This window comes from Callithrix jacchus, chromosome 9 (genome assembly GCF_049354715.1).
Source record: "Callithrix jacchus isolate 240 chromosome 9, calJac240_pri, whole genome shotgun sequence".
Classification (NCBI taxonomy): domain Eukaryota; kingdom Metazoa; phylum Chordata; class Mammalia; order Primates; family Cebidae; genus Callithrix; species Callithrix jacchus.
In genome coordinates, this window is record NC_133510.1 from 99007315 (window position 1) to 99033592 (window position 26278).

Sequence of the window (26278 nt, forward strand, 5' to 3'; positions counted from 1 at the left end):
CCCACTCCTCCCTACCCCCAGGTTCCCTCGCCCGGGGCCCTCCGCGTCCCGGGCTCCCGCCACAGCCCTCTAGGCAGAGGTTTCCCGGACTCTGTCCTCTCTCGGGGCTCTACCTCCAAGCTCCAGTCCCCGCCCCTACTCTGCCCTCTCCAGGAGCTCTACCTCCAGGCTCCCTCCCAACTCCCTGGTCAGAGGCTTTCCCCTATTGCGCCTCCTTCGGGGCTCTACCCAGGTTCTCGCCCTTCACTCCCGAACACTCCGGGCGCCCTCACCCACCCTTTTCGACCCGCTTCCACATAACCACGTGATCAACACAACCCATTTTGATCTCTCGGGGCGACCAAGCTGCGGTTTCCTTATCTGAAAAATAGGAACACTAGTCTCCATCTCATTTACTCAGGACAGCACAAGACGACCAACAAAGATTCCTCATCAGGTTTATTACTCATTGCCATTCTTGCGATGATTACTGCCCTCATTGCTGCGGTTGGGGGAGGCGAGCAAAGGGCAGCGGATGTGAGCGCCCGCCCCCGCCCCACCCTCCCCGCCCCTGGCGGTGCAGGCTGCGGCTCTTCGTCCTCCACTGCGTCCGGCCCCCGGCCCAAGCCAGGTGGCCTCCCGGCGGCCCTCGGCTCCCAGCGACATGGCAGGCGGCCACAGGCTCCTGCTGGTAAACGCGCGGCAAATGGTACTGGTGTGCGCCGGTGGCGAGCGCTTCCTGACGCGGGACGGGCTGCGCAGCCTGGCGGTGCTGGAGGGCGCCAGCCTGGTGGTGGGCACGTAAGTGGCGGGGTGCGCAGGGTGGGGGCCGCCACGGGCGGAGCTGGCCGCTCTGTGCACTGTAGAGGGAAGCAATGCCGTGAAAGCTTCCCTGCACAGAGACACAGGGGCAAGCCAGCCAGCCTTTGGGGCACCTGTTGCTAACACGCCCTACGGCTTGGGCTGTCATTCCGTTTAAAGAGCTCAGAGAGGAACATCCTATTGGAACGCATAGGGGGTCCTGCCTCTGCTGGTAAAATATCACTGTCCAACCATCAGAAGAGGCTGGGGTTCTCCTCAGTGCTTCTTAAAGGGAGCCCAGGAGACTACCTTTGTCAGGGTGGCCTGTGGTTATTTTATTCTCAAGGCAGATTTCTGATTCCACCTGCATTCTCCAACTCCCTATCCCTAGAATTTTAGGATCAGCATCACTGGGACTGGAGTTTTGAGACCTGAATTTTTCAAAAGTACCTTTCACAACCCCGTGGTCTCGTGCACTAAAGCTTTAGAACTACAGAGAACAGGCCGGGTGCGGTGGCTCACGCCTGTAATCCCAGCACTTTGGGAGGCCGAGGCAGGTGGATCACGAGGTCAAGAGATCGAGACCATCCTGGTCAATATGGTGAAACCCCGTCTCTACTAAAAATACAAAAAAATTAGCTGGGCATGGTGGCGCGTGCCTGTAATCCCAGCTACTTAGGAGGCTGAGGCAGGAGAATTGCCTGAACCCAGGAGGCGGAGTTTGCGGTGAGCCGAGATTGCGCCATTGCACTCCAGCTTGGATAACAAGAGCGAAACTTCGTCTCAAAAAAAAAAAAAGAACTACAGAGAACATTTAGTCGATAGTGTCCCCGAGTGATAAGAAATCAAGATTTGGCCACCAGAAAACAAGATATTTCTCTTAATCATCTGAGTTTCCTGCCAGATGTTAATAAAAGAACAAAGTTTGAGGGCAACCTGGGGCAGCAAGGGAAATTGGATGAGAATTTGAATCTGAAGGGCGCCATGGGGCCACAACTGCACACACTGAATGAGTCTCACAAACTGACCACGGCTTGTCTGAGGCAGTTTAGGGTTGTGCAAGAGCCCAGCTTTTAAGACTGTTGGTTTATTTTTATTTTATTTAATTAGTTTATTTATTTATGAGACCGAATCTCATTCTGTTGCCCAGGGTGGAGTGCAATGGTGTGATCTCCCTCACTGCAACCTCCACCTCCTGGGTTCAAGCGATTCTCCTGCCTCAGCCTCTGGCATTATAATAGCTGCTCCACGATGACCGACTAATTTTTTGTTCTTTTAGTAGAGAGGGGGTTTCACCATGTTGGTCAGATTGGTCTCTTAACTCCTGACCTCAAGTGATTTACCAGCCTTGGCCTCCCAAAGTGTTGGGATTGCAGGCATGAGCCACTATGCCCAACCTATTGTGGTTTGTTTTTTTTTTTGAGACAGGGTCTAGCTCTGTCACCCAGGTTGGAGTGCAGTGGCATGATCTCAGCTCCACCTCCCAGGCTCAACTGCAACCTCTACCTCCCAGACCCAAGCCAACCTCCCACCTCAGCCTCCCAAGTAGCTGGGACTACAGGCACAGGCCACCATGCCAGCCTAATTTTTGTATTTTTTGTAGAGACATGGTCTCATGATGTTGCTTAGGCTGGTCTCAAACTCCTGGGCTCAACTGACCCACTTGCTTTGGCCTCCCAGTGCTGGGATTACAGGCATGAACCACCATGCCCAGCCTGTTGGTTTATTTTTAATTAACAAAGGGATGAAAACATTCCCAATTTACTATAAAATATTGTTTAAAAATTTGCTTAGAAAGTTGAAAAATAGCCGGGCGTGGTGGCTCAAGCCTGTAATCCCAGCACTTTGGGAGGCCGAGGTGGGTGGATCACGAGGTCAACAGATCGAGACCATCCTGGTCAACATGGTGAAACCCCGTCTCTACTAAAAATACAAAAAAATTAGCTGGGCATGATGGTGCATGCCTGTAATCCCAGCTACTCAGGAGGCTGAGGCAGGAGAATTGCCTGAACCCAGGAGGCGGAGTTTGCGGTGAGCTGAGATCGTGCCATTGCACTCCAGCCTGGGTAACAAGAGCGAAACTCTGTCTCAAAAAAAAAAAAAAGAGAAAGTCGAAAAATATCTACCTGAGTTAGGACCAGAGTATCTATAAAAATTATACCAATGCAGCTGGTGCAGTGAGTCATGCCTGTAATCCCAGCACTTTGGGAGGCCGAGGTGGGTGGATCACCTGAGGTCAGGAGCTTGAGACCAGCCTAGACAACATGGTGAAACCCTGTCTCTACTAAAAATACAAAAATTAGCAGGGTATGGCAGCGCACGTCTGTAATCCCAGCTATTCAGGAGGTTGAGGCAGGAGAATCACTTGAACCTGGAAGGCGGAGGTTGCAGGGATCCAAGACTGCACTACTGCACTCCAGCCTGGGTGGCAGAGGGAGACTCTGTCTCAAAAAAAAAAAAAATTATACCAATGCACCAACATCAAGTCTTGGGTTCCAACACGTGTTCTATGTTCACATCAAGACCACAAAAAGTAGGGGAAAAAAAGGAGAGAGCTGACTTGTGGTCTGGAAGGTGGGGTCTTTTCATTTGAATCTATTACATTGTTCTCAGTTTGTTGACTTTATTACATTGAAATCAATTTACAAGAATATTGAGAACTTTGCTATTCAAATATGATTAGCTGGGTACAGGATGGTGTTGTTTTTATTTTCACTTACTACCATCACTATCTTATATATCAGGTTAATGCAAAACACAAGCATAGAATTGGAATAACTATCTGGTGATCTGAGGTGATTTGAAATATATCTTCCACCTTCATTATCTGAATATTTTAAGGTAAAAGTGTTTTCAGGGCGAATTATTTAGGTGATTGTCTTAAATTTTCACATCACTTCCCTTACATAGAACTTGTGTGTTCAAAGACAACTTGATCCTGCTTCTCTTTTGGTAGACGAGAAGAACACAAGCTGTGGGTGTGAGTGTAGGGAGAGGGGCACTGATTAAAAGCACAGAGAAGTGGAAGAAGGTTCCATTTAAAAGCCCAGAAATGAATGGATTTTAATGGTGTGTTCTTTTTTTTTTAACAAGTATGTACATACCATAGTATGTCCTGATTAGAATGAACCTCAGTGAGATCAGCTAATAGTCAATCCCCTATATGCTATAGATACATAAATGAGTCCTGGAAAAGAATATGATTTGAGGGGCACCAGAAATCCCCCCCTCCTAAAAATAAATATCTCAGTGATTGTCTGCTATAAGGTATAATTCCACCGTTGTAACCATTATAGTCAGTAATTTAGGTCTCTAAAGTTATCTCATTCTTAAGTTCTCTCTCTCTCTCTCTCTCTCTGTGTGTGTGTGTGTGTGTGTGTGTGTGTGTGTGTGTGTGTGTAGTTGTAGTTAATCTTGAAGAAGCTCCCAGGTGTGGAAAAGAAGCACAAACTGTCATCCAGTTTACAATTGTCCCATCCAAAGGCTAAAACCTAGATGATGTCTAAATGAACAAAACAAACAAGAATTAAAATATAGATTCAGACACAAGGACCATTTGTTTTAGCACTTCAGAGGAAGGGTAAAAATGGAAAATGTTGAAGGAAAAATTGACGGGTTTTTATTTTCCTTCCTAGAAGCCAATAAAAGAGTCAGGTAGACAATGAACCTAAAATAGGACATTTTCATTCATTCACAAATATGTGCTCCGCTTAGGGGATGCAAAAATGACTAATAATCATTCTGATCGCAAAGAGCCCAAAGTCTACTGGGGAACAAGACACATGAAAAGATAATTATAATACAATATAGTAAGCACAAAGGTAGCGAGATGTGTGCAAATAGGCTTATTATAAGAGACGGCACGGAGGAGTGCCTGAACCAATGGGAGAATCAGAAGAGGCATCAGATTTATCCATCTAAAAAAAAGACTAATTTTTAGGTTTTAGTAACTGAGACAGTGTTTGTACCAATTCTGAATTTTCACAAAGCACCCTGAGAGCCACTCAAAGAAGCATCATCCTCCTTAAATCATCTTCGTTACTGTTTCCATTATGGTAATTATACTTTAGCTCCTCAAGTGGGGTCTTGCTTGCTAATTTGCTTTACTTTCAGAAGATTCTTCCTAAACTTCTCAGAATAGAAAGCAAATAAAACCACACATGTCTATTATTTTTATCCCCTAAAAAAAGTACATGTGATATATGTTCATTGTAGGAAAAGAAAATACAGATGAACAAAAAGGAAAAAGTCACTCAAACCCCATCATTAGGTGAACTAACGCCAAGATTTAGTGCTTCTCCTTTCAGATGGTTTCCTTTGCAAATAGAATCACATAAAAAGGCATGCTTTAGAAAAGGAAGCTACATATATTGTTTTGTACTCGGGTTTTTTTTCACTTAGTAATAAATAGTGAAAATCTTACCGTAGCAGTAATATATATCTTTATAATTTTAATGGCTACATTAAAAAAACACTTTTTGGGGAATGCTTTTTGTTAGTTTCCTTCAATACTGTCCTTGGACGTGAACTTTTGTTCCAACATAGATAGGAGTCCACTGATGAATGAGAGAACCACACTATCGAAAGGTAGATAAGCATGGGATTAGTGGGGTCAGGAAGAGGACCCAGTGCCCCTCAAAATTCTCCTCCCACACAGACGGAGAATATTAGAGATTTATTCCTTAGATTTGACTTTGTTAAAACGACCTCTCTTAAGGCAGTGGCAGTCATTCACTCTTTGCATAAGAGCAATCTCTGTTCTTTCCCTTTCAAGTGTAAATTTCTAATCCTTTTGGTCCTTTCCATCACCAGATTCACTGCACATGGGGTAGATCATCCAACTGGGCCAGATAAAAGCTGTTAGTGATAAAGAATTGTTACTGTTACTTATTTTCCATTCATAACATCTACTCTTTACATCCAGTTTCTTCTGCTCCTCCACTCTTACATTTTGTTAGGTTACCCCAACCACTTCTGTTCCAGTTCTGAATCCCTTATCCTAACCTGCTCTTAACAACACATTCCAGCTCTCAGGATTATAGCCCTGAATCTCCACGTTGGAAGCATGAATTTGCTGTGAGTGGCCAAGACCCAGATTAACCAATGGCTGACACAAGATGGAAGTCTATTTCTCTTCTATGTGAAAATCTAAATGTAGGAATGCAGGGCTAGTTGATTGCAATACTCCATGGAGTCCTTGGGAGCCGGCTCCCTGCTGCCTTGCTCTCCCGTGCATTGCCCACTTTCTTACACTCTCTCCGTGACCCAAGATGGCCATCGCATCTCTCCTTACGGTGTCTGCATTCTAGCCAGTAAGAAAAGAAAGAGAAGGCAATCCTACTGGCTAGATCTGAGTCTTGTGGCCATACCTGACTGGTGGGAGGTGGGGAAATGTAGTCTGTACTCTGGGTGGTCACGTGTCCAACTAAAATTTAGGGCTTAGGCTAAAGCCTAAAGGATCACAATGTCAGGAGTTCGAGACCAGCCTGAACATGGTGAAACACTGTCTGTACTAAAAATACAAAAATTAAGCACGTGTGGTGGTGCACGCCTGTAATCCCAGCTACTCAGGAGGCTGAGGCAGGAGAATTGCTTGAACCTGGGAGGTGGAGGTTGCAGTGAGCCGAGATCGCACCGCTGCACTCCGGCCTGGGTGACAGAGTGAGACTCTGTCCCAAAAAAAAAAAAGTAGGGCTTTACTAGTGTAAGAAAAGGGAACATCAATCTTGGGGAACAAATGGCAATCTGCTACATATGTTTAATGTTTAAAATTAATTTTAAATTTCATGGGTACATAGTATATATATATATATATATATATATATATATATATATATATATATATTACATTTTGTTAGATTACCCCAACCACTTCTGTGAGTGGCCAAGACCCAACATATATATATATATGAGGTACATGTGTTATTTTAAAACAGTCATACAATGTATAATCATCACATCAGGGTAAATGGGGTTTCCATCATCTCAAGCATTCATCATTTCTTTGTGTCACAAACATTCCGATTGTACTCCCTCAGTTATTCTAAAACATACAGCATACTATTGCAGACTGTAGTCACCCTGTTGTTTTATCAAATACTAGGTCTTATTCATTGTATTTAACCATATTTTTTCTAGCCATTAACAATTCCCATTTTTCTTCTCTCCCATTCTATTCTTCCCAGCCTCTAGTAACCATCATTCTACTCCCTATCTCCATGAGTTCAATCGTTTTCATTTTTAGCTCCCACCAATGAATGAGAATGTGCTAAGTTTGTCTCTCTGTGCCTGGCTTATTTTACTTAACATAATATCCTCCAGTTCTATCCATGTTGTTGCAAATGACAGAATCTCACTCTTTTTCACAGCTGAATAGTACTCCATTGAATATATGTACTACATTTTCTTTATTCATCTGTGGATGGGCACTTAGTGTGCTTCCAGCACTTAGTGTGTGGAAGTGCTGCAATTGAATAGTGCTGCAATTAACATGAGAAGCAGATACCTCTTTAATATATTGACTTCCTTTCTTTTGCATATAGACCTACCAGTGGGATTGCTGGATCATATAGGAGCTCTATTTTTAGTTTTTTGAGGAGCTTCCATACTGTTCCCCATAGTGGCTGTACTAATTCACATTCCCAACAGTGTGCAAGGGTTCCTCTTTCTCCATATCCTCTCCAGCATTTGTTATTGCCTGCCTTTTGGATAAAAGCCATTTTAACTGGGATAAGAGTATATATCATTGTGGTTTTGCTTTGCATTTCTTTGATGATTATTGATGTTGAGCACCTTTTCATATACCTGTTTGTATCTCTTCTTTTGAAAAATGTCTATTCAGATCTTTTGCCCATTTCTTAATCAGATTATTAGTTTTTTTCCTATTGAGTTGTTTTTTCCTTATATATTCTGGTTATTAATCCCTTGTCAATTGGGTCATTTGCAAATTATTTTCTCCCATTCTGTGGGTTGTCTCTTCACATTGCTGCTATTATTATTATTATTATTTTGCTATGCAGAAGCCTTTTAACTTTATGTGATCCCATTTGTCCATTTTTGCTTTGGCTGCCTGTTCTTGTGGGGTATCTCCTAAGAAATTGTGGCCTGAACCAATATCCTGGAGAGTTTTCCCAATGCCTTTTTTGAGTAATTTCATAGTTTAAGGTCTTAGATTTCAGTCTTTAATCCATTTAGATTTGATTTCATTCTTTTGCATATGGATAACCAGTTTCCTCAGCACCATTTATTGAAGAGACTGTCTTTTCCCTGATGTATGTTCTTGGCATCTTTGCTAAAAATGAGTTCGCCGTAGATGTATGGACTTATTTCTGTGTTCCATTGGTCTATGTGTCTGTTTTTAATGCTAGTACCATGCTGTTTTAGTTACTATAGTTCTGTACTATAATTTGAAGTCAGGTAATGTGATTCCTCCAGTTTTGTTTATTTTGCTGAGGATGGCTTTGGCTAATCTAGGTCTTTCATGGTTGTCTTAAATGTGGCTAGAGATGCTTTTCCAAAAACTCAGGTTCAAGACAGAAACACAGTAAATATTGACTAACACCAAAGCATCTGAAAACATATTTAAGTCACTCATCAGATTTCTCACAAGATTTCTGCAAACATTAGTAATGATTCCTTGATTTTTCTTCAGAGATGGGCTTATAAAAGCTATTGGTCCTGCCGATGTTATTCGAAGACAGTTTTCTGGAGAAACTTTTGAAGAAATAATTGATTGCTCTGGGAAATGCATTCTACCAGGTATTTATCTCTTTTTCAGTAAAGCTCTATAAGTAGCTTGAACAGTTGCTCCAGAAATGTAAAGAGGGAGAGTAACAGCTTGTTTTAAAGTCTCAAAATAATATTAAAAAATAATAATAGTTCCATGTATTGAATTTCTATTACTGAATGCCTAGTTGCTTTCAAACATGGTTTCACCTTGGGTCCTGATAACTGCCTAGCAATCAAGCCCATTCATTCGACCCCACTTCTTCCCACTCACATGCTGAAGAGAAACCAGCTGTGTTGTGTTTAGGTTCAAAAACAGTAAAAGAACGTCATTAATCCATGGCATAGGAGAGGCAAGCAAGGGAGCTGCTGCCTCTAATACCAGAAATACTCTAAATTTGTATAGGGTATGAAACAAAGGATCCAGCTCTGGGCAGAAAAAGAAAAAAACATCCTAGAGCTTTCATTGCAGTTCACTTGTATCTTTAATGATTGACAACAGAATCAGCTTATTAACCATCATCTCCTATATTAACTATGTTGTATGGCTTCATGTAAGCATCCAAAACAAGTTTCACAAACTTTGAGCTCTACACAAACATAAGGGCTGCCTGTTTATATTTTTATATAAAATTTTTATACTTTTAAATGCTTATTGTATACATCTGACAGAGCTTCTACCTGATGGCTTTTCATTTGTTTGTTTGTTTGTTTTGAGACAGAGTCTCACTCTGTCACCAAGGCTGGAGTGCAGTGCTGTGATCTTGGCTCACTGCAACCTCCACCTCCCAGGTTCAAGTAATTCTTGTGCCTCAGTTTTGCAAGTAGCTGGGATTACAGGTGTGCACCATCATGCCTGGCTAATTTTTGTATTTTTAGTAGCAATAGGTTTCACGATGTTGGTCATGCTTGTCTTGAACTCCTGACCTCAAATGATCTTCTGGTCTTGGCCTCCCAAAGTGCTGGGATTATAGGTGTGAGCCACTGCGCCGGCTTTCCTTATGATTCTTGAGGGTCAGAAGACAAAGTCAGGGTGAAATGTTATGAGAAATATAGAAAAAGCAATCTGAGTAGGGGCTTTTGATCTTAGTCCAATCAAAGCCAATAATGAGTCATTTAATCCATAAGATTTAAAACATTCTGGAAAGATACATGTTACTGAATTGTACCTGGATAAAAAAAAGTTTCAAGTGATTGTCTTATAGTATCTCTTTAATTAAAATACATGTCTTTCTTGAAGATAGATTCATCTTCCTGATTTCATATCTTCCCTTCTCAGAGTTGCAGGGGGAGGGGATTGTAGTCTTATGTTTTAATGCCCAGATTATTCCTTGGTGATAAGTTTCATGGTTTTGCTCAACTAGTAGGTTTGACAACCTGATTTCAAAGTTTATTTGAGCCAGGTGAGGTGGCTGATGCCTGTAATCCCTGCACTTTGGGAGGCCGAGTTGGGCAGTTCATTGGAAGCTGAGGTAGGCAGATCATTTGAGCCCAAGAATTCAAGACCAGCCTACGAAACGTGGCAAAGATTAGCCTGTGTGGTGGTGCATGCCTGTAGTCCCAGCTACTAGGGAGACTGAGGTGGGAGGATTGCTTGAGCTGGGAGGCCGAGGCTGCAGAGAGCCGTGAGTGTTCCACTACACTCCAGCCTGGGCAACAGAATGAGACCATTTTTCAAAAATAAATAAATTAATTAATTAAATAAAATAAAAGCCTATTTGGTGAGCATGGACGTATTGAGCAAAAGGGGCTGTATTTCTGTAAGGGATATTTTCATTGTGTTTCATCACCTCTTTCATTAGCGCTTTCTAGACCAGCCATACAACAAGTCAGTCTTTCCTCTCTGTCAAGGGAACCAGACAAATTCTTCCTTTCATGCTCCTTCTAAATGGATGACTACCATCACACTTTCCCCAGAGCAGCAGGGTACAGTGCTGCTGTCTGCCTGCTGTCTAAGTGCTACTTGTTAATTGTAAGATGACTTGATTTATTAATTACAGGTTTGGTGGATGCACACACACATCCAGTATGGGCTGGTGAAAGAGTTCACGAGTTTGCAATGAAGGTAACTGCAACAAATCATGGCAAATCAAAATAAAGCACAAACATAAAGTCTTTTGCTAAAGAGTTAGTAAGCTATCACGCTTTGCAACATATGTCAACATCTTTTTTTTTTGAGGAAACTTTTTTTTTTTTTTGGCTTTGTTGCCAGGCTGGAGTGCAGTGGCATGGTCTCAGCTTATTGCAGCTTCCGTCTTCCGGGTTCAAGTGATTCCCCTGCCTCAGCCTTCTGAATAACTGGGACTATAGGCACACACCACCAAGCCCAGCTAATTTTTGATATTTTTTAGTAGAGACAGGGTTTCACCATGGCCAACATGGTCTCGATTTCCTGACCTCATGATCCGCCAGCCTCAGCCTCCCAAAGTGCTGGGATAATAGGCATGAGCTGCCACACTCAGTCTTTTTTTTTTTTTTTTTTTTTTGAGATGGACTCTTGCTCTGTTGCCCAGGCTGGATTGCAGTGGCACGGTCTTGGCTCACTGCAACCTCCACCTCCCAGGTTCCAGCGATTCTCCTGCCTCAGCCTCCAGAGTAGCTGGGACTATAATTGTGTACCACCATGCCTGGCTAATTTTTTGTATCTTTAGTAGAGACAGGGTTTCACCATGTTAGCCAGGATGGTCTCGATCTCCTGACCTCATGATCTGCCTGCCTTGGCCTCCCAAAGTGCTGGGATTACAGGCGTGAGCCACCGTGCCCAACCAACATACCTTTTTAATGGATATTTTTACTTGCCTGGGTATGGCAAACAAATGACAATAAAACTTATTTATAGCTGCCCCAAATCATTGTATTATACACAGGGCTGCTCCTGCCCACTAGTGTCCCCCTCTCTTTCCTTCCCCACATTCTCATTCCAAATCACTATCTCTAGTAGCCTTTGAAAGGGCTTCAAAGAATAGTTTGAAAATTGCCATTCATTGGAGTAAAGCTTGGAAACATTACTAATCACGAGAATAAAATGTGTTATATTTTTCTCTTTCAGAAAACTGAGACTTATTAAGAATCACAAAATGTAATCTGTGTTAGTCATATACTAGCATTAGCCAACTCCTAAATCCCTGGTTGGAGGCATTTTCACAAGTTTTTTTAAAAAAGGAAAAAAAAAAAAATAGAAGTGCCTCCTAGCAGCTAAAGTGGCTTATTTCGGGAAAAGAAGAAAACAATTCTTTTCTTCAGATATCATATAAAATATAACACATTTTATTCTCGTGATTAGTAATGTTTCCAAGCTTTACTCCAATGAATGGCAATTTTCAAACTATTCTTCTTCAACAAACTACAAACTAGAACTATTTTTAAGACTGTTTTATTAAATCACAGAATTTCAGAGCCTAAAGCGGTCCAATCCTCTCATTGTATAGATGGAGAAAGAGATTTACAGTCCAATCCTCTCATTATGTAGATGGAGAAAGCCAGATCTAGAGAAGGGACGGGTGTTGACTAGGGTCACCAGCTGGAGGATGGCAGACGCCAGATTAAAAACTCTGGTCAGGAGACCCCAGGCTTACACTCCTTGCTGCCCAGAGTAACTGGAGCCCAGTGGGACCCCAGGAAGAGCCTCTTTGAGTGACAAAGGTCAAGCTCCAAACTCTGATGGCCAAATATTGAGACCAGGAAACCTCCGGGCCGCTTTAGTGGAGATTTGAATAATTGCAGTGGGGTTCCCTGCAACTCCTGAGTTGCCTAAGCTTTGTTTTCTCAAACAAGCTGAGAGATGCAGGAAGGGCTGAGATTTAGCAAGTCTAATTGCCGGCTGATTGACCAGTTAAAAGATTGCAATACTTCTGTGCCAGTTTTTAATTGCCATTGCCCTTAGATCCCAACAGGCCACCCACCTCATCTCTCATCTCTACCACTCCAGTATCTTCCGGAACCCCTTCAGAGCTCCCCACAATCCAGTGTCTAGCAGACTAGGGGCTTCCAGAACTGTGTATCCCAGCACGGTTCTAATCTGATTGGTTGGTGCCCGTGCCATATGGCTTCTTGATCATCATGTAATATCGCCCCTGGAGGTAGATTCTGCAGACCTGCCTGCAACTTCCTCGCATTTGCCTGCCTAATAAGGCGTGCGTTCAGTTGGCAGGAGCCACTTACATGGAAATTCACCAGGCTGGAGGAGGGATCCACTTCACCGTGGAGCGCACGCGCCAAGCCTCGGAGGAGGAGCTGTTCCGCTCCTTCCAGCAGCGGCTCCAGTGCATGATGAGGGCTGGCACCACGCTGGTGGAGTGCAAGAGCGGATACGGCCTCGACTTGGAGACCGAGCTCAAGATGCTGCGTGTGATTGAGCGCGCCCGGCGGGAGCTGGACATGGGCATCTCGACCACCTACTGCGGGGCTCATTCAGTGCCTAAGTAATCTCAGCCAGTGGGACTGGGGTTTAACTCAGAGCAGTGAAAACGAAGTGGAGGCTGCGTTCCCCAGGGGTGGAGGTGCATTAGCACTTTAGGTCGTACAAGGAGATGGGGGAAAAGACTTTGGAAAGACCTGAATAATGTCCACTCATCCTGTAGACTCGGTTTTAGGAAGGAGATCCCTTAGCCCCATCAGTCTGCTAGTCCTTTAATTATGATAGAAGAGATGTCTCCAGCTCCTTGGGTTAAGAAAAAGAAATGGACCCTTGTATGTTGTTTAAAATTACACATATTAATTTGAATAATTTCCCATTATAATTAGCATTTCTTTTTTTCTTTCTTTTTTTTTTTTTTGAGACGGAGTTTCGCTCTTGTTATCCAGGCTGGAGTGCAATGGCGCGATCTCAGCTTACCGCAACCTCTGCCCCCTGGGTTCAGGCAATTCTCCTGCCTCAGCCTCCTGAGTAGCTGGGATTACAGGCACGCGCCACCATGCCCAGCTAATTTTTTGTATTTTTAGTAGAGACGGGGTTTCACCATGTTGACCAGGATGGTCTCGATCTGTTGACCTCGTGATCCACCCGCCTCGGCCTCCCAAAGTGCTTGGATTACAGGTGTGAGCCACCTCGCCCGGCCGATAATTAGCATTTCTAAAAGCACTTTAGAAATGAATAGTAACACTCTTCAGGAGGTAGCTCAAACCTTGTGGTCTAGGTGATGCAAAGAGGTTCTCTTTTGTTCAGCTGTTTGCTTACTTAACAGCAAACATTTTTGTTTTGTTGTTGTAAATGATTTTTAGCCTTCCCAGTTATCTAAAAGTTTCTTCTACATGGCTTTATGTAGAGAACTCTGTTCCTTTCTACACTTGCATTTTATTTGTCCAGAGTTCCTTTTGGTCCTGGAATTTCTAAATAGGAAGGCTCATGGTTCCAAGAGCTAATTGAACTATCTAAAAGAAATAGGATTTGAAGATCTGTAGGATGCCTCCAAAATCTTAGTGCAATCTGAAGCATTGATAACTTAGACATATAAATATAATACTACAGATTTACCATCATTATTTACAAATTTAATTGGTTAAATTTCTTTTACATTTATCTGATTTTGTGAACTCCAAAATATAAATTTCATTTTTAAGCCAGGCGTGGTGGCTCGCACCTGTGATCCCAGCACTTTGAGAGGCCAAGGCAGGTGGATCACTAGAGCTCAGGAGTTTGAGACCAGCCTGGCCAACATGGTGAAACCCCATCGCTACTAAAAATACAAAAATTAGCCAGGTGGGGTGGCGCCGCCTGCCTGTAATCCCAGCTACTTAGGTGCCTGAGTCACGAGAATCGCTTGAGCCCAGGAGGCGGAGGTTGGAGTGAGCCGAAATTGTGCCACTGTACTCCAACCTGGGCGACAGAGTGAAACTCTATCTCAAAAAATATGTGCACATATATTATTATTATTATTATTATTATTATTATTTTGAGATGGAGTCTTGCTCTGTTGCCCTGGCTGGAGGGCAGTGGCATTATCTCAGTTCACTGCAACCTCCTCATCCCAGGTTAAAGCAGTTCTCTGCCTCAGCCTCCTGAGTAGTTGGGATTACAGGCATACACCACCACGCCTGGCTAATTTTTGTATTTTTAATAGAGACAGGTTTTCACCATCTTGGCCAGGCTGGTCTTGAACTCCTGACCTCGTGATCCACCTGCCTCGGCCTCCCAAAGTGCTGGGATTACAGGCATGAGCCACTGCGCCCAGTCTATATATTATTTTTTAAATTTGCAAATAATATATTTATCGTGTAGAACATGTTGTTTTAAAATGTGTATACATTGTGAAATGGCTAAATTGAGCTAATTAATATATGCATTACCTCACATCACTTTTTGTGGGGGATGAGAACACATAATCTATTTTTAACAATTTTTAAGAAAATGATAAATTGCCATTAGCTATAGTCACTGTGTTATGGAAAAATATAAATATTTAATGCTAATAAAAATTAACCTCTTTATGTTAATTATCATCTCCAATTAGAGAAACTAAAAAAGTAACATTAAAATTTATTCAAAATTTACAAAACTATTTATGTAGAAAAGAAACACAAGTATTTAATATTTCCAGTGATCCTTGTTGTAAGGTTTTAGCATTTGTATTTCTGGAATTAGGCCAGGCGCGGTGGTTCACACCTGTAATCCCAGCACTTTGGGAGGCTGAGGTGGATGAATCACAAGGTCAGACGATCAAGACCATGCTGGCCAACATGGGAAACCCCATCTCTACTAAAAAAAAAAAATACAAGGCCGGGCACGGGGGCTCACACCTATAATCCCAGCACTTTGGGAGGCCGAGGCGAGTGGATCACGAGGTCAAGAGATCAAGACCATCCTGGTCAACATGGTGAAACCCCGTCTCTACGAAAAATACAAAAATTAGCTGGGCATGGTGGCGCATGCCTGCAGTCCCAGCTACTCAGGAGACTGAGGCAGGAGAATTGCTTGAACTCAGGAGGCAGAGGTTGCGGTAAGCCGAGATCGCACCACTGCACTCCAGCCTGGGTAACAAGAGTGAAACTCCATCTCAAAAAAATAAATAAATAAATAAATTAGCTGGGCATGGTGGCATGTGCCTGTAATCCCAGCTACTCAGGAGGCTGAGGCAGGAGAATAGTTTGAACTAGAGAGTCACTGAGCCAAGATTGCAACATTGAACTCTAGCCTGGTGAGAGACAAACACCCCATCTCAAAAAAAAAAACAAAAAGTTAATATATTTCTGGAATTATTAAAGCTTAAAATTTCACTGAGACTCTTGAGACATTCTCTATAGAAAACAATTTTTTTTCAAACAGAATATAAAGTGTATAATGGTCTGCTTTCTTTTTCAGTAGAAAAGATAGTGTGACGTGGTGAGAAAGTCTCAGTTTGAAGTGATGCCAGATCTGGGTTTGAATCCAGTTTGGCTACTTCCATCTGGGTGATTTTGAGCTCATGACATAACTTTTCTGAACATGAATTACTCATCTGTGAAACAGAGCTAAATACCACCCTATTCTATGCGACTGTCTTGAGAATTAGAAATAACTTGTGTAAGTGCCTGTCTCTCATAGTCCACCTCTACCCACCTACCCAAATGGTTTTGCTGAGAGCCTTCTGTGTGCCAAATACAGGGCTGAAGTTTCACAGAAATTTTCTCCATCTGTCAATGAGCCTCTGATGTCTACATCTTGATTCCCACTGGTAAAGCCTGAGCTCAAATAACAGCTAAAGAGCATCTCCTAAGTTACATGGCCACCATGTGGTAGAGCTCCATGTCTAACTGACTCTAAAAACCCAGGCTTTTCTAACATAACTACTGCAGAAATTTATTTTATCTATTCTTCTTTTAATGTTTTTTTAGAGACAGGGCCCTGCTCTGTTGCCCATGCTGGAGTGCAGTGGTGCAATCATAGCTCACTGCAGCCTCAAACTCTTGGGCTCAAGCGATCCTGTTGCCTCAGCCTCCCCAGTTGCTGGGATTATAGGTATGAGGTACCATGCCCAACTCTTCCAGAATTTTAGAGAAAATTTCAGAGCCTCCTACTATCTTCCTCCCCCATGTTTCCAGATGGTGAAGCAGAAAGCCTAAGGCAGGTGCTTTGGGAAACATTGTGGAGGAAGAAAAGGGTAGGATGGTAGCTGGGCTCAGGTAAGGGGACCACAGGTGGGTTACCATGGGGAGTATCTAGGGTGCCCTCTGAGTGTCCTTGACAGGAAGATTAAGCTTTTCTTTTTTCTTTTTCTTTCTTTCTTTTTTTTCTTTTAAGACAGAATCTTGCTCTGTTGCCCAGGCTGGAATGCAGTGGTTTGATCTCAGCTCATTGCAATCTCCGCCTCCCTGACTCAAGCAATTCTCCTGCCTCAGCCTCCCAAGTAATTGGGATTACAGGCACATGCCACAATGCCTGGATAATTACTGTATTTTTAGTAGAGATGGAGTTTCGCCATGTTGGCCAGGCTGGTCTCACACTCCTGACCTCAAGGGAACTGCCCACCTCGGGCTCCCAAAGTGCTGGATTATAGGCGTGAGTCACCACACCTGGCCAAATGAAGCTTTTCAACCAGGTAGTCTTGCTGGCATCCACAAAGGTAACACAGGGCTGCCGGAATGGATGAACCATTTGAGTCTCTGTGTATAGGGTCAGTGCATACAGAAGACTTGTCAATACCTCCACTATGTAGACGCGGCCCAGAGAGTGAAGAGCCCTGAGTTATAGCTTTGAGTCTTTCTTTACCTTTCTGAGGCTTGAGTTCATTTACCTATACTGCTCCTCGGGTTCTTCAAGTGCCAGATAACCTTACCTCTTTTTTTTTTTTTTTTTAATATTTGCTCATGGAAATCTCATTTTCTTCCCCCAGAGGAAAAACTGCTACTGAAGCTGCTGATGACATCATCAATAACCACCTCCCAAAGCTGAAGGAACTGAGCAGAAATGGGGAAATACACGTGGACAATATCGACGTATTTTGTGAGAAGGGTGTCTTTGATCTCGATTCCACCAGAAGGATTCTTCAAAGTGGAAAAGATATAGGGTTACAGATTAACTTCCATGGGGATGAACTCCACCCAGTGAAGGCTGCGGAGGTGCGGTTGACCTTTAGTTTTTCCCTTGTCAACATCCATTCTTGCACATTCATGTTATGGGAAACTTAGTTTGTTCAAAGCCCTCTGAAAAGATACTGAATGGGAAAATTTGTTTGAACAATGTACAGATTGGTCTGGCTGAGCCTTGAAAACCCTGACTTCTATTAAAAACTTACTTTTTTGCTGATCATTTACTTTCATTATCATCTGCTGGTAACGTTAGTAGTAATAGAAAAAGAATTACCTTGGTGATCTCTTTTATTGAATTTCTTTCTTGAGATGGAGTTTTGCTTTTGTTTCCCAGGCTGGAGTGCAATGGCATGTTCTCGGCTCACTGCAGCCTCCACCTCCTGGGTTCAAATGATTCTCCTGCCTCAGCCTCCCGAGTAACTGGGATTACAGGCATGCACCAGCATGCCCCGCTAATTTTATATTTTTAGTAGAGACACAGTTTCTTCATGTTGGTCAGGCTGGTCTCAAACTCCCAACCTCAGGTGAACTGCCCACCTTGGCCTCCCAAAGTGCTGGGATTGCAGGCATGAGCCACCGCGCCCAGCCTCTTTTACTAAATTTCTAATTTATTTTGCTTGGCACACAAAGCCACACTAGCACAGTAAATTCATTTCACTTGTACCTTCTCAGATCTTTCTGTGGCAGCATCCACATCATTTTAGTGGAGCACACCACAAATAGCCACAGGATGATTTTCAAAGCCATATATCTTTGCTCAAACTCATTCACTTATTCATCCTTTCAACAAATATTTCAATGAATATTGTGTGCCAGACACTGTTCTAGGCATTCAGTAAGACAAAGTCCCTGCAGTCATGATTCTAGGCTTCTCTCTCTGAAGCCTCAGACCTAAATAAACAACTGCCTTTGGGGCATAAATACAGATACAGATACCCCACATGCACTCCCCTCAACTACGTTATATCCAGCTTGATCTCTTAGTGTCACTTCCAAGTCTCGTCCCATTTTCTGCTTCAGTGAATGACACCATCACCTGTCGGTTGCTTAAGTCAGAACCTTGGATATAATTTTGACTGCCGCCTCCCCCTCACCTACCACATTTCATCCAACCACCAAGTCCTCCCAATTCTCCCAAATAGCTCTAGATCCCCTTCTCTCACCTCTGACCCATAGATGCATGAAATTTTCCGTTTCACAAAATGTCTCAAAGTATTTGTGTTTAAGAATAGTTTTTGAAGCAGCACACCAGCTAATTTTCAGATGAATGCCCATTACAAACCTTTCACCCATTTGCGGGGATTGAGTTTACAACAGTTGGTAGGCAAGGAATCTTGACAATAAAACGCTGTTTCTCTTTGTAGGAAAAACAGTTTAATGGAACTTCATCGATTCGTTGTTGCTGTTTGTTAAATCTTTCCGTCTCTGCCCATTCTCCTCAGCTTGGGGCTGAACTGGGAGCCCAGGCAATCAGCCACCTGGAAGAAGTGAGTGATGAAGGCATCATTGCCATGGCAACGGCCAGGTGCTCTGCGGTCCTTCTGCCCACCACAGCCTACATGCTGAGGTAAGGTCATTTTTTACCCCAGACCCAAGAGCTGCAATTACAAGCTGTGAAGACATAGATGTCCAAAGTGCCGGGGCATTATTTCATTGCCCTTACAAATCCCTTAAAAATGCAGATGAAGAAAACTCAGCTCATGAAGATACCACCGTGGACTCATGTTCATAAATGAATTTCCATGAGGAAGGAACTTAGAGCCAGATTGCCTTTGAGTAGGAGGATTATTATTCCTGGATTTTGGAATTTTCCAATTAAAAAGAATTACTATGCATTACTTTTATTATTAGTAAATAGTGAAATAGATGCTATACTTTTAAATATATGCATAACATGTTAAGGATATTTAGCAGTATTCAGAATCTGCATGAGCTATTTTCTAAAGGGATGTTAGTGGGTACCATAATTGTCATAAATCTTTATAAATCCTGGGGGTGGTAGAAAAGAGGAGACATATTTTGTAAAATCTCCCCAGATATTTTGCTGTATCCTGGCTATGAATTGAATACCCTTAGTCCATCTGTTGCTCTAATTCTGACCAACATGAGATCTGAGGTCTTCTGACCCATTACTGTTGCTCTAATTCTAACCAATATGAGATCTGAGATCTTCTGACCCTTCTCACTATGCCACTTACTTACATGACAGCCCCCAAGTTTGTGATCTGGGAGGCCAACAGTCAAGAGGAAGTTTATCTTCTCTTAGGACTAGGTGCTTTCTGTGTAGCTAGGATACGTGGTCTTTTGTATGGGGAGTCATTCTGCAGTTAAGACAGTGGTTCTCAACCCCAGGGTGATTTTGTTCCTCAAAGGACATTTGGCAGTGTCTGGGGACATTTGGCAGTGTCTGGAGACATTTTCAGTTGTCATAACTAGGGGATGCTACTGGTTTCTAGTGGGTAGAGGCCAAGGTTGCTGCTAAACATTGCTCATTGCACAGAACAGCTACCCATAACAAAGAATCATCCAGCCCAAGGCATGAATTGTGCTGAGGTTAGGTAAGACCAGGCTCCGAGTACCTTTTAGAAGAGTGGAGACAGGAATACTTCAGCGCTTTTCACAAATCCACTATGATTTTATACATGTATGAAATTATACCTTGTTATTATTATTACCGTTCTCTTAATTTAAAGAGTAAACACAATATAGACTACAATCAGGAAATAGCAATAACTGTTTTTGGTATGACCAATGTCTTATACATTTCCAGTGTCATCAATCTAAGTCATCAATCAATATTTAATTTGGTTAATTCTCTACCACCCAAGAAATAAGTTTTTTTGGCTGGGTGCAGTAGCTCATGCCTATAATCCCAGCACTTTGGGAGGCTGAGGAGGGCAGATCACAAGGTCAGGAGATCGAGACCATCCTGGCTAACACAGTGAAACCCCATCTCTACTAAAAATACAAAAAATTAGCCAGGCATTGTAGCACGCACCTGTAGTCTCAGCCACTTGGGAGGCTGAGGCAGGAGAATCTCTTGAACCTGGGAGATGAAGGTTGCAGTGAGCCAAAATCACACCATTGCACTCCAGCCTGGGCGAAAGAGCAAGACTCCATCTCAAAAAAAAAAAAAAAAGGAAAGAAAGAAGTTTTTTTTTTTTTTTTTTTTTTTTTTTTTTTAAAAAGGGCTTTCTTCAGCCAGGCATGGTAGTTTACGCCTGTAATCCCAACACTTTGGGAAGCCGAGGTGGGCAGATCACTTGAGGTCAGGAGTTCAAGACCAGCCTGGGCCAACATGGTGAAACACCACCTCTACTAGAAATAGAAAAATTAGCCATGCATTGGTGGCACATGCCTGTAGTCCCAGCTACCTGGGAGGCTGAGATAGGAGAATCATTTGAACCCGGGAGGCAAAGTTTGCAGTGAGCCAAGATCATGCCACTGCACATCAGACTGGGCACCAGAGTGAGTGAGACTCCGTCTCAAAAAAAAAGAAATGCTTTCTTTAACTTGTCTTGAATCTCATGACATGGAGCAAAATCCCAAGACTTTGTGGTACTGGAAGGCAATTCAGCATTAAAAGTCTGAACTTCATTCCTATTGCCAGCAGAGGCTGTCATCTGCCATTGCCACAGACATGTTTAGCCTCCTGTTAGGACCACAAGGGAGTCAAAGTGAGGCCACACTCTTCTTTCTGGCTTCTCGTTTCTGTATTTTTCTGATATCTGCATCAGGAGAGACCGGCAAGTCCCCCTGCTTTCCCACGAATTCTCTCTTGACTCTCATTTCCACAATAACCGTTGCCTTATGCTACTTAAGGGCTTGCTTTAATAATGTATTTTATGTTTATTTGCACGTAATATTTAAATGTATTCAGGGAATGTATCTCCTTGGTTTTTATGCAGCACCTTTACTGCTTTTACAGCCTCGCTTTTTTCTCTTTTTCCCCTAAGTCTTTCTGGAAGGGGAGGAGGGCCATTTGAATGACTTGCAGGGATCTTTGAAGCTGTACCTTTTCCTCACTTGCTGTCTCTGCTTCACTCACCTCCTCTCATACATTGTTGAAAAACATTCTAAGTGGTCCTGCGAATGATCCCTCACAGACTGGGAGTGACTCTAGGGCAAGAATCATCTCTGCTGGACTCTTTCCCTATTACAGCTGTTATTTCCAAATTAAATCAGTCCTCATTGCTTTAATGAGCTTTTAAGCTTTTTAATGTAACTTTTGAGATATGTCCTAAAGAATAAAGAATATTTCACCAGGGAGGTCAGGGAGATGCCTAATCCAGGAAGAAGTCTAAATATTTTACACACTAAATTCTTGGGCCTTCAAGATGTTAAAGGACTTACAAAGAGTGTGAGGCCAAAAAAAAAAAAAGTTGGGTGGGGGATAAAGGGAGAGATACGAATAGAAAATTACAAAATGGAAAGTAATAAAAATAGCATATTATGGTGGGGCGCAGTGGCTCATGCCTGTAATCACAGCACTTTGGGAGGCCAAAGTGGGTGGATCACCTAAGGTCTGGAGTTTGAGACCAGCCTAGCCACCATGGTGAAGCCCTGTCTCTATGAATAATACAAAACTTAGCTGGGCGTGGTGTCATGCACCTGCAATCCCAGCTACTTGGGAGGCTGAGGCAGGAGAATCTCTTGAATCCAGGAGGTGGAAGTTGGAGTAAGCCAAGATCACACCACTGCATGCACTCCAGCCTGGGCGAGAGATGGAGGTTCCGTCTCAAAAAAAAAGCATAATGTAATCTCATTTATTGTTTAATTTGGGAGTCACCAAAAAGCTTATTAAATTTCAAAACCATTTGTAAGCTCTATTTTCCTTCCTTTGCAAAAATGCCTTAATATGTAAAAAGATGAATGAGATAAACAATCATAAATTAAATGTTAGTCATATCTAAGTAATTTCAAAAGCAGAATGATAAAAATCAGGAGTCCTGGGATTATAAAATGTAACTCTACCTCTTATCATTTAACCTTGAGTTTCTGCTTCTTCCAGAGTATGAAGGTGTTAACTGTCTCAAGATCTCTTCTGTTCTGAACAGCTGTTCTACAAAAGTTCGAATTCTAGAGACTGATGTATTTTCTTCCTCCCCTTAGACTGAAACAACCTCGAGCCAGAAAGATGTTAGATGAAGGAGTAATAGTTGCTCTGGGCAGTGACTTCAACCCCAATGCATATTGTTTTTCAATGGTAACTATTTTTTTGCATGTGCCTTTCTGAGCAGAGTATTTACCAAGCATATAAGTAATTTAAAAATATTTCACTGGCTATTAAAACAGTCTAAAAGATCTAAAAATATTTTTCTTTCAAACAAGATAAAACGGAGTAGACAGCATTGTAATTGGATTTTTCTGCCTCACATAAATGCCTGCAGGCATAGAGGAGAGAAGCTTCTATGTGCATCATTTTCTGATTCAGCTTTGAGCACTGTGGTTTTATAGTAACCCATTTCCTTTCCTCAGAGAATAGCATAAACTCTAAGAGGTCTTAGTAAGGGTGGAAGTGAACTTCACTGTGTGTAATAAGTGGTCTTGAAAAGTTGTCAGTAAATATTTAATACACAATCCCTATAATAAAGTAATCTTTTCCAAAGTATAAGAACCTTTATGTACAAACTTAGATTTTTCCCATTGCAACTGAGCCAATTCCTCCTGTACCTTTAACTGCCTTTATTTGTTGTGCTATGTTGAGAAATGTTTTAAATTGCAGTTGCCATATGTCTCTTTTCTCCAATGCTTTTCTCTTCCTGCCTTAGCCAATGGTCATGCATCTGGCCTGCGTAAACATGAGAATGTCCATGACTGAGGCCTTGGCTGCTGCCACCATCAATGCAGCTTATGCACTGGGAAAGTCTCATACACATGGATCATTGGAAGTTGGCAAACAGGGAGATCTCATTATCATCAATTCATCCCAGTGAGTGTGCTCCCAACTTAGCTCTTTTCTATTATGCCCACGGTAGTGTATAGATGAGGCCTAAATCCCTTTTCCACTAATTATTAGTGTCAGGCTCTGTCTGGACTCAGACACTACCCAGACTCCTCTATCTTGATCCCTTTCCAATGAGCAAGGCTACTGACAGGTCCTAAACTACAGGGTAGACCAAGTTTTCAAGATCTCTTCATCTGTCTTGTATCTTTCGTAGATTTCCAGGTTTCTGCTATGTTTACCTGGACTTTGGCCGTATTGTGGCCTCTGGCATGTCTTTGTGTTTTTCGGCTTGGCTTCTGTTTTTGGCTTGCTCCCAACTCTGGCTTGTCACCCTGGTTCTGATTCATTCCCTTTCTGATTGCTCATGCTGACCGGATCCCAAAAGCTTAAACTTAGTTTTCCTGTTCCTGGTGGCTTATCCCTCACTCTCACACAGTCTGTTGCCACCTGGGCCTCTAGTGCGATAATTTGGGTCTGTATTAGTCTGTTCTTATGCTACTAATAAAGATATACCCGAGACTGGGAAATTTACAAAAGAAAGAGGTTTAACTGGCTCACAGTTAAACTGGCCTCTACTTGGCTGGGAGGCCTCACAATCATGGCAGAAAGCAAAGGAGGAGCAATGTCATGTCTTACATGGTGGCAGGCAAGACAGCGTGCTCAGGGGAACTCCCATTTATAAACACATCAAATCTTGTGAGACTTATTCACATCACCAGAACAGCATGGGAAAGAACCACCCCCATGATTCAATTAACTCCTACCAGGTCCCTCCCACAATGTGGGAATTATGGGAGCCAAATTATGGGACATAGCAGCTGAAACATGATATGGTTTCAAAATGAGATTTGGGTGAGGACATAGCAGCCAAAACCATATCAGGGTCTTACTGTTCTAAATCTACAAGTTGTAAATCCTATGGCTACTTGACTCTTATCAACCCATTTTAGCCCTCGGACCTCATGTCCTCCAGAGAGAGCTGCTTTAGAATTCTCTCCATGTTCAGAAACCATACCCTGTATTGAATATAATGCTGATGGTGACATTTATGTATCATTTAATGAAGCAAATGTTTTAAGATCAAGTACTTAAATGATATTATTAAACAATGTTTGATTTACCATAGACCAGTTAGTTACATACTCTTTTTTAGAAAGCCCAAGTACTATTGGCTGGGAGTAAATAAGTGTGTAGGGAATGCATTTTAAAATTAGCATTTATTGACAAAGTGATAATTTTTACTCGTACACATTGAAGTAATATTTGTTTTTGTTTTTGTTTTTTTAGATGGGAGCATTTGATTTACCAGTTTGGAGGCCATTGCGAATTAATTAAATATGTTATAGTTAAAGGAAAAGTCATCTATAAAACATGATAGATTTGAAAAGAAAAGACTTTTTGACTATATGAAATAAGTCAAAATAGTTACATTAAAAGTTAACACCTTGGTATTTACCAGAATTATGTCACTTAAACCTAAATGTACTTAAATGTCTTTTTAAGTCACTCAAAAAACCTAAGGGATGGATTTATTTTCATTTAACACATGCATTTGACATATAAACAGGTAAACCTATTATGATTAAAATCACAAAATATCCAATTATTTCACAAATATTGGTTACAAATATTCTGTAGATTAATATGATGGGATATCACAATAATGCCTTTGTGGGGAAAAATAGGCTTGGCTTAAAATTTCCATCTTGTGTCTGTATTTAACATTGCAGTTTTTAAACTGTATTTGGTGAACATTGAGGGATAGAAAGAAATCTAAGTGATATGCCCCAATGAAGCTAAAATATAGCCTTCTGTTAAGCAATACTATTTTTTTTCCCCAAGTAGTTTATTTTCTAGATGCTTTTCAAATGAATTAATGTCCTCTGATGAAGAATGTCGTTTCGTTTCTAAGGTCTTCTCAATCTCAGCAATAGAGCTTCCCAGGAGCGCTCAAGATACATCATTTTATACACAGGCCTAGGGGCCTTCCTGAAATGGATGCATTTTTACCAAATACAATCATGTAAATTTTTTTGGAAATTTAAAAGAAATTTTGATTCTTCACATTACAGTTGGGTAAAACACATTTTACAGCTCTTAATAAATATTTGCTGTCACTCTTGTTGTTTCCTTTCAACCTGGAAATAGATCAGCAACTTTTTTATTAGAGTTTTTCAGGAAATTTACAAAATTATTTGTAAAGAATGTCTAATTATTTACATATAAAGGGGTGTTTTAAAAGCCATGTAAGTTTATTTGAAATCTTCTTTCTGGACACAGAGTCTCGCTCTGTCACCCAAGCTGGAATGCAGTGGCACAATCTCGGCTCACTGCAACCTCTGCCTCCCAAGTCCAAGCAATTCTCCTGCCTCAGCCTCCCGAGTAGCTGGGACTACAGGTGCGTGTCACCATGCCTGGCTAATTTTTGTATTTTTAGTAGAGACGGGGTTTCACCATGTTGGCCAGGCTGGTTTTTAACTCTTGACCTTGTGATACATCCACCTTGGCCTCCCAACGTATATTTGAAATCTTTTTAAATGTTTCAATCATCTTCAAAATCATTTCTTCCTAAATAGGACCAAGTTTGATTATTAAACTTGATCCTATTTAGGAAGAAATGATTTGAGAAGTAAAGATTAACTCTCCAAATGATCACTAACTTCAGGTTCATAGAGCCTGAATGCATGAGGCTTTGCTGTAGTCAATATAAAGCAACTCAAAATGCCCCTCATTTGAAGGTTAAGGGTAACATTGTACATCGTTGTCATTATAGTTGGGGTCTCTGGAGCTCTGAACCTCATGCGATTGACTAAGAAATCTTGA

The 26278-nt window shown here is 42.0% G+C and overlaps 1 protein-coding gene across 2 annotated transcripts; it reads left to right on the top strand.

Annotated features, from left to right (window-relative positions):
• Nucleotides 1-552: 552 nt before the first annotated feature.
• On the top strand, nucleotides 553-25572 carry AMDHD1 (amidohydrolase domain containing 1). 2 transcript variants are annotated; one of them, XM_078338092.1, is made up of 9 exons: nucleotides 553-780; nucleotides 8432-8538; nucleotides 10506-10570; nucleotides 12649-12926; nucleotides 17313-17538; nucleotides 18873-19075; nucleotides 22621-22714; nucleotides 23280-23440; nucleotides 24743-25572. In XM_078338092.1, exons 1-9 carry the CDS (start codon nucleotides 644-646, stop codon nucleotides 24828-24830), a joined length of 1359 nt encoding a protein of 452 aa, XP_078194218.1. In that variant the 5' UTR covers nucleotides 553-643; the 3' UTR covers nucleotides 24831-25572. The 2 variants fall into 2 exon arrangements, with proteins under 2 accessions (XP_078194218.1, XP_009002648.1); XM_009004400.6 differs by having other exon boundaries at nucleotides 18951-19075.
• The last annotated feature ends 706 nt before the right edge of the window (nucleotides 25573-26278 follow it).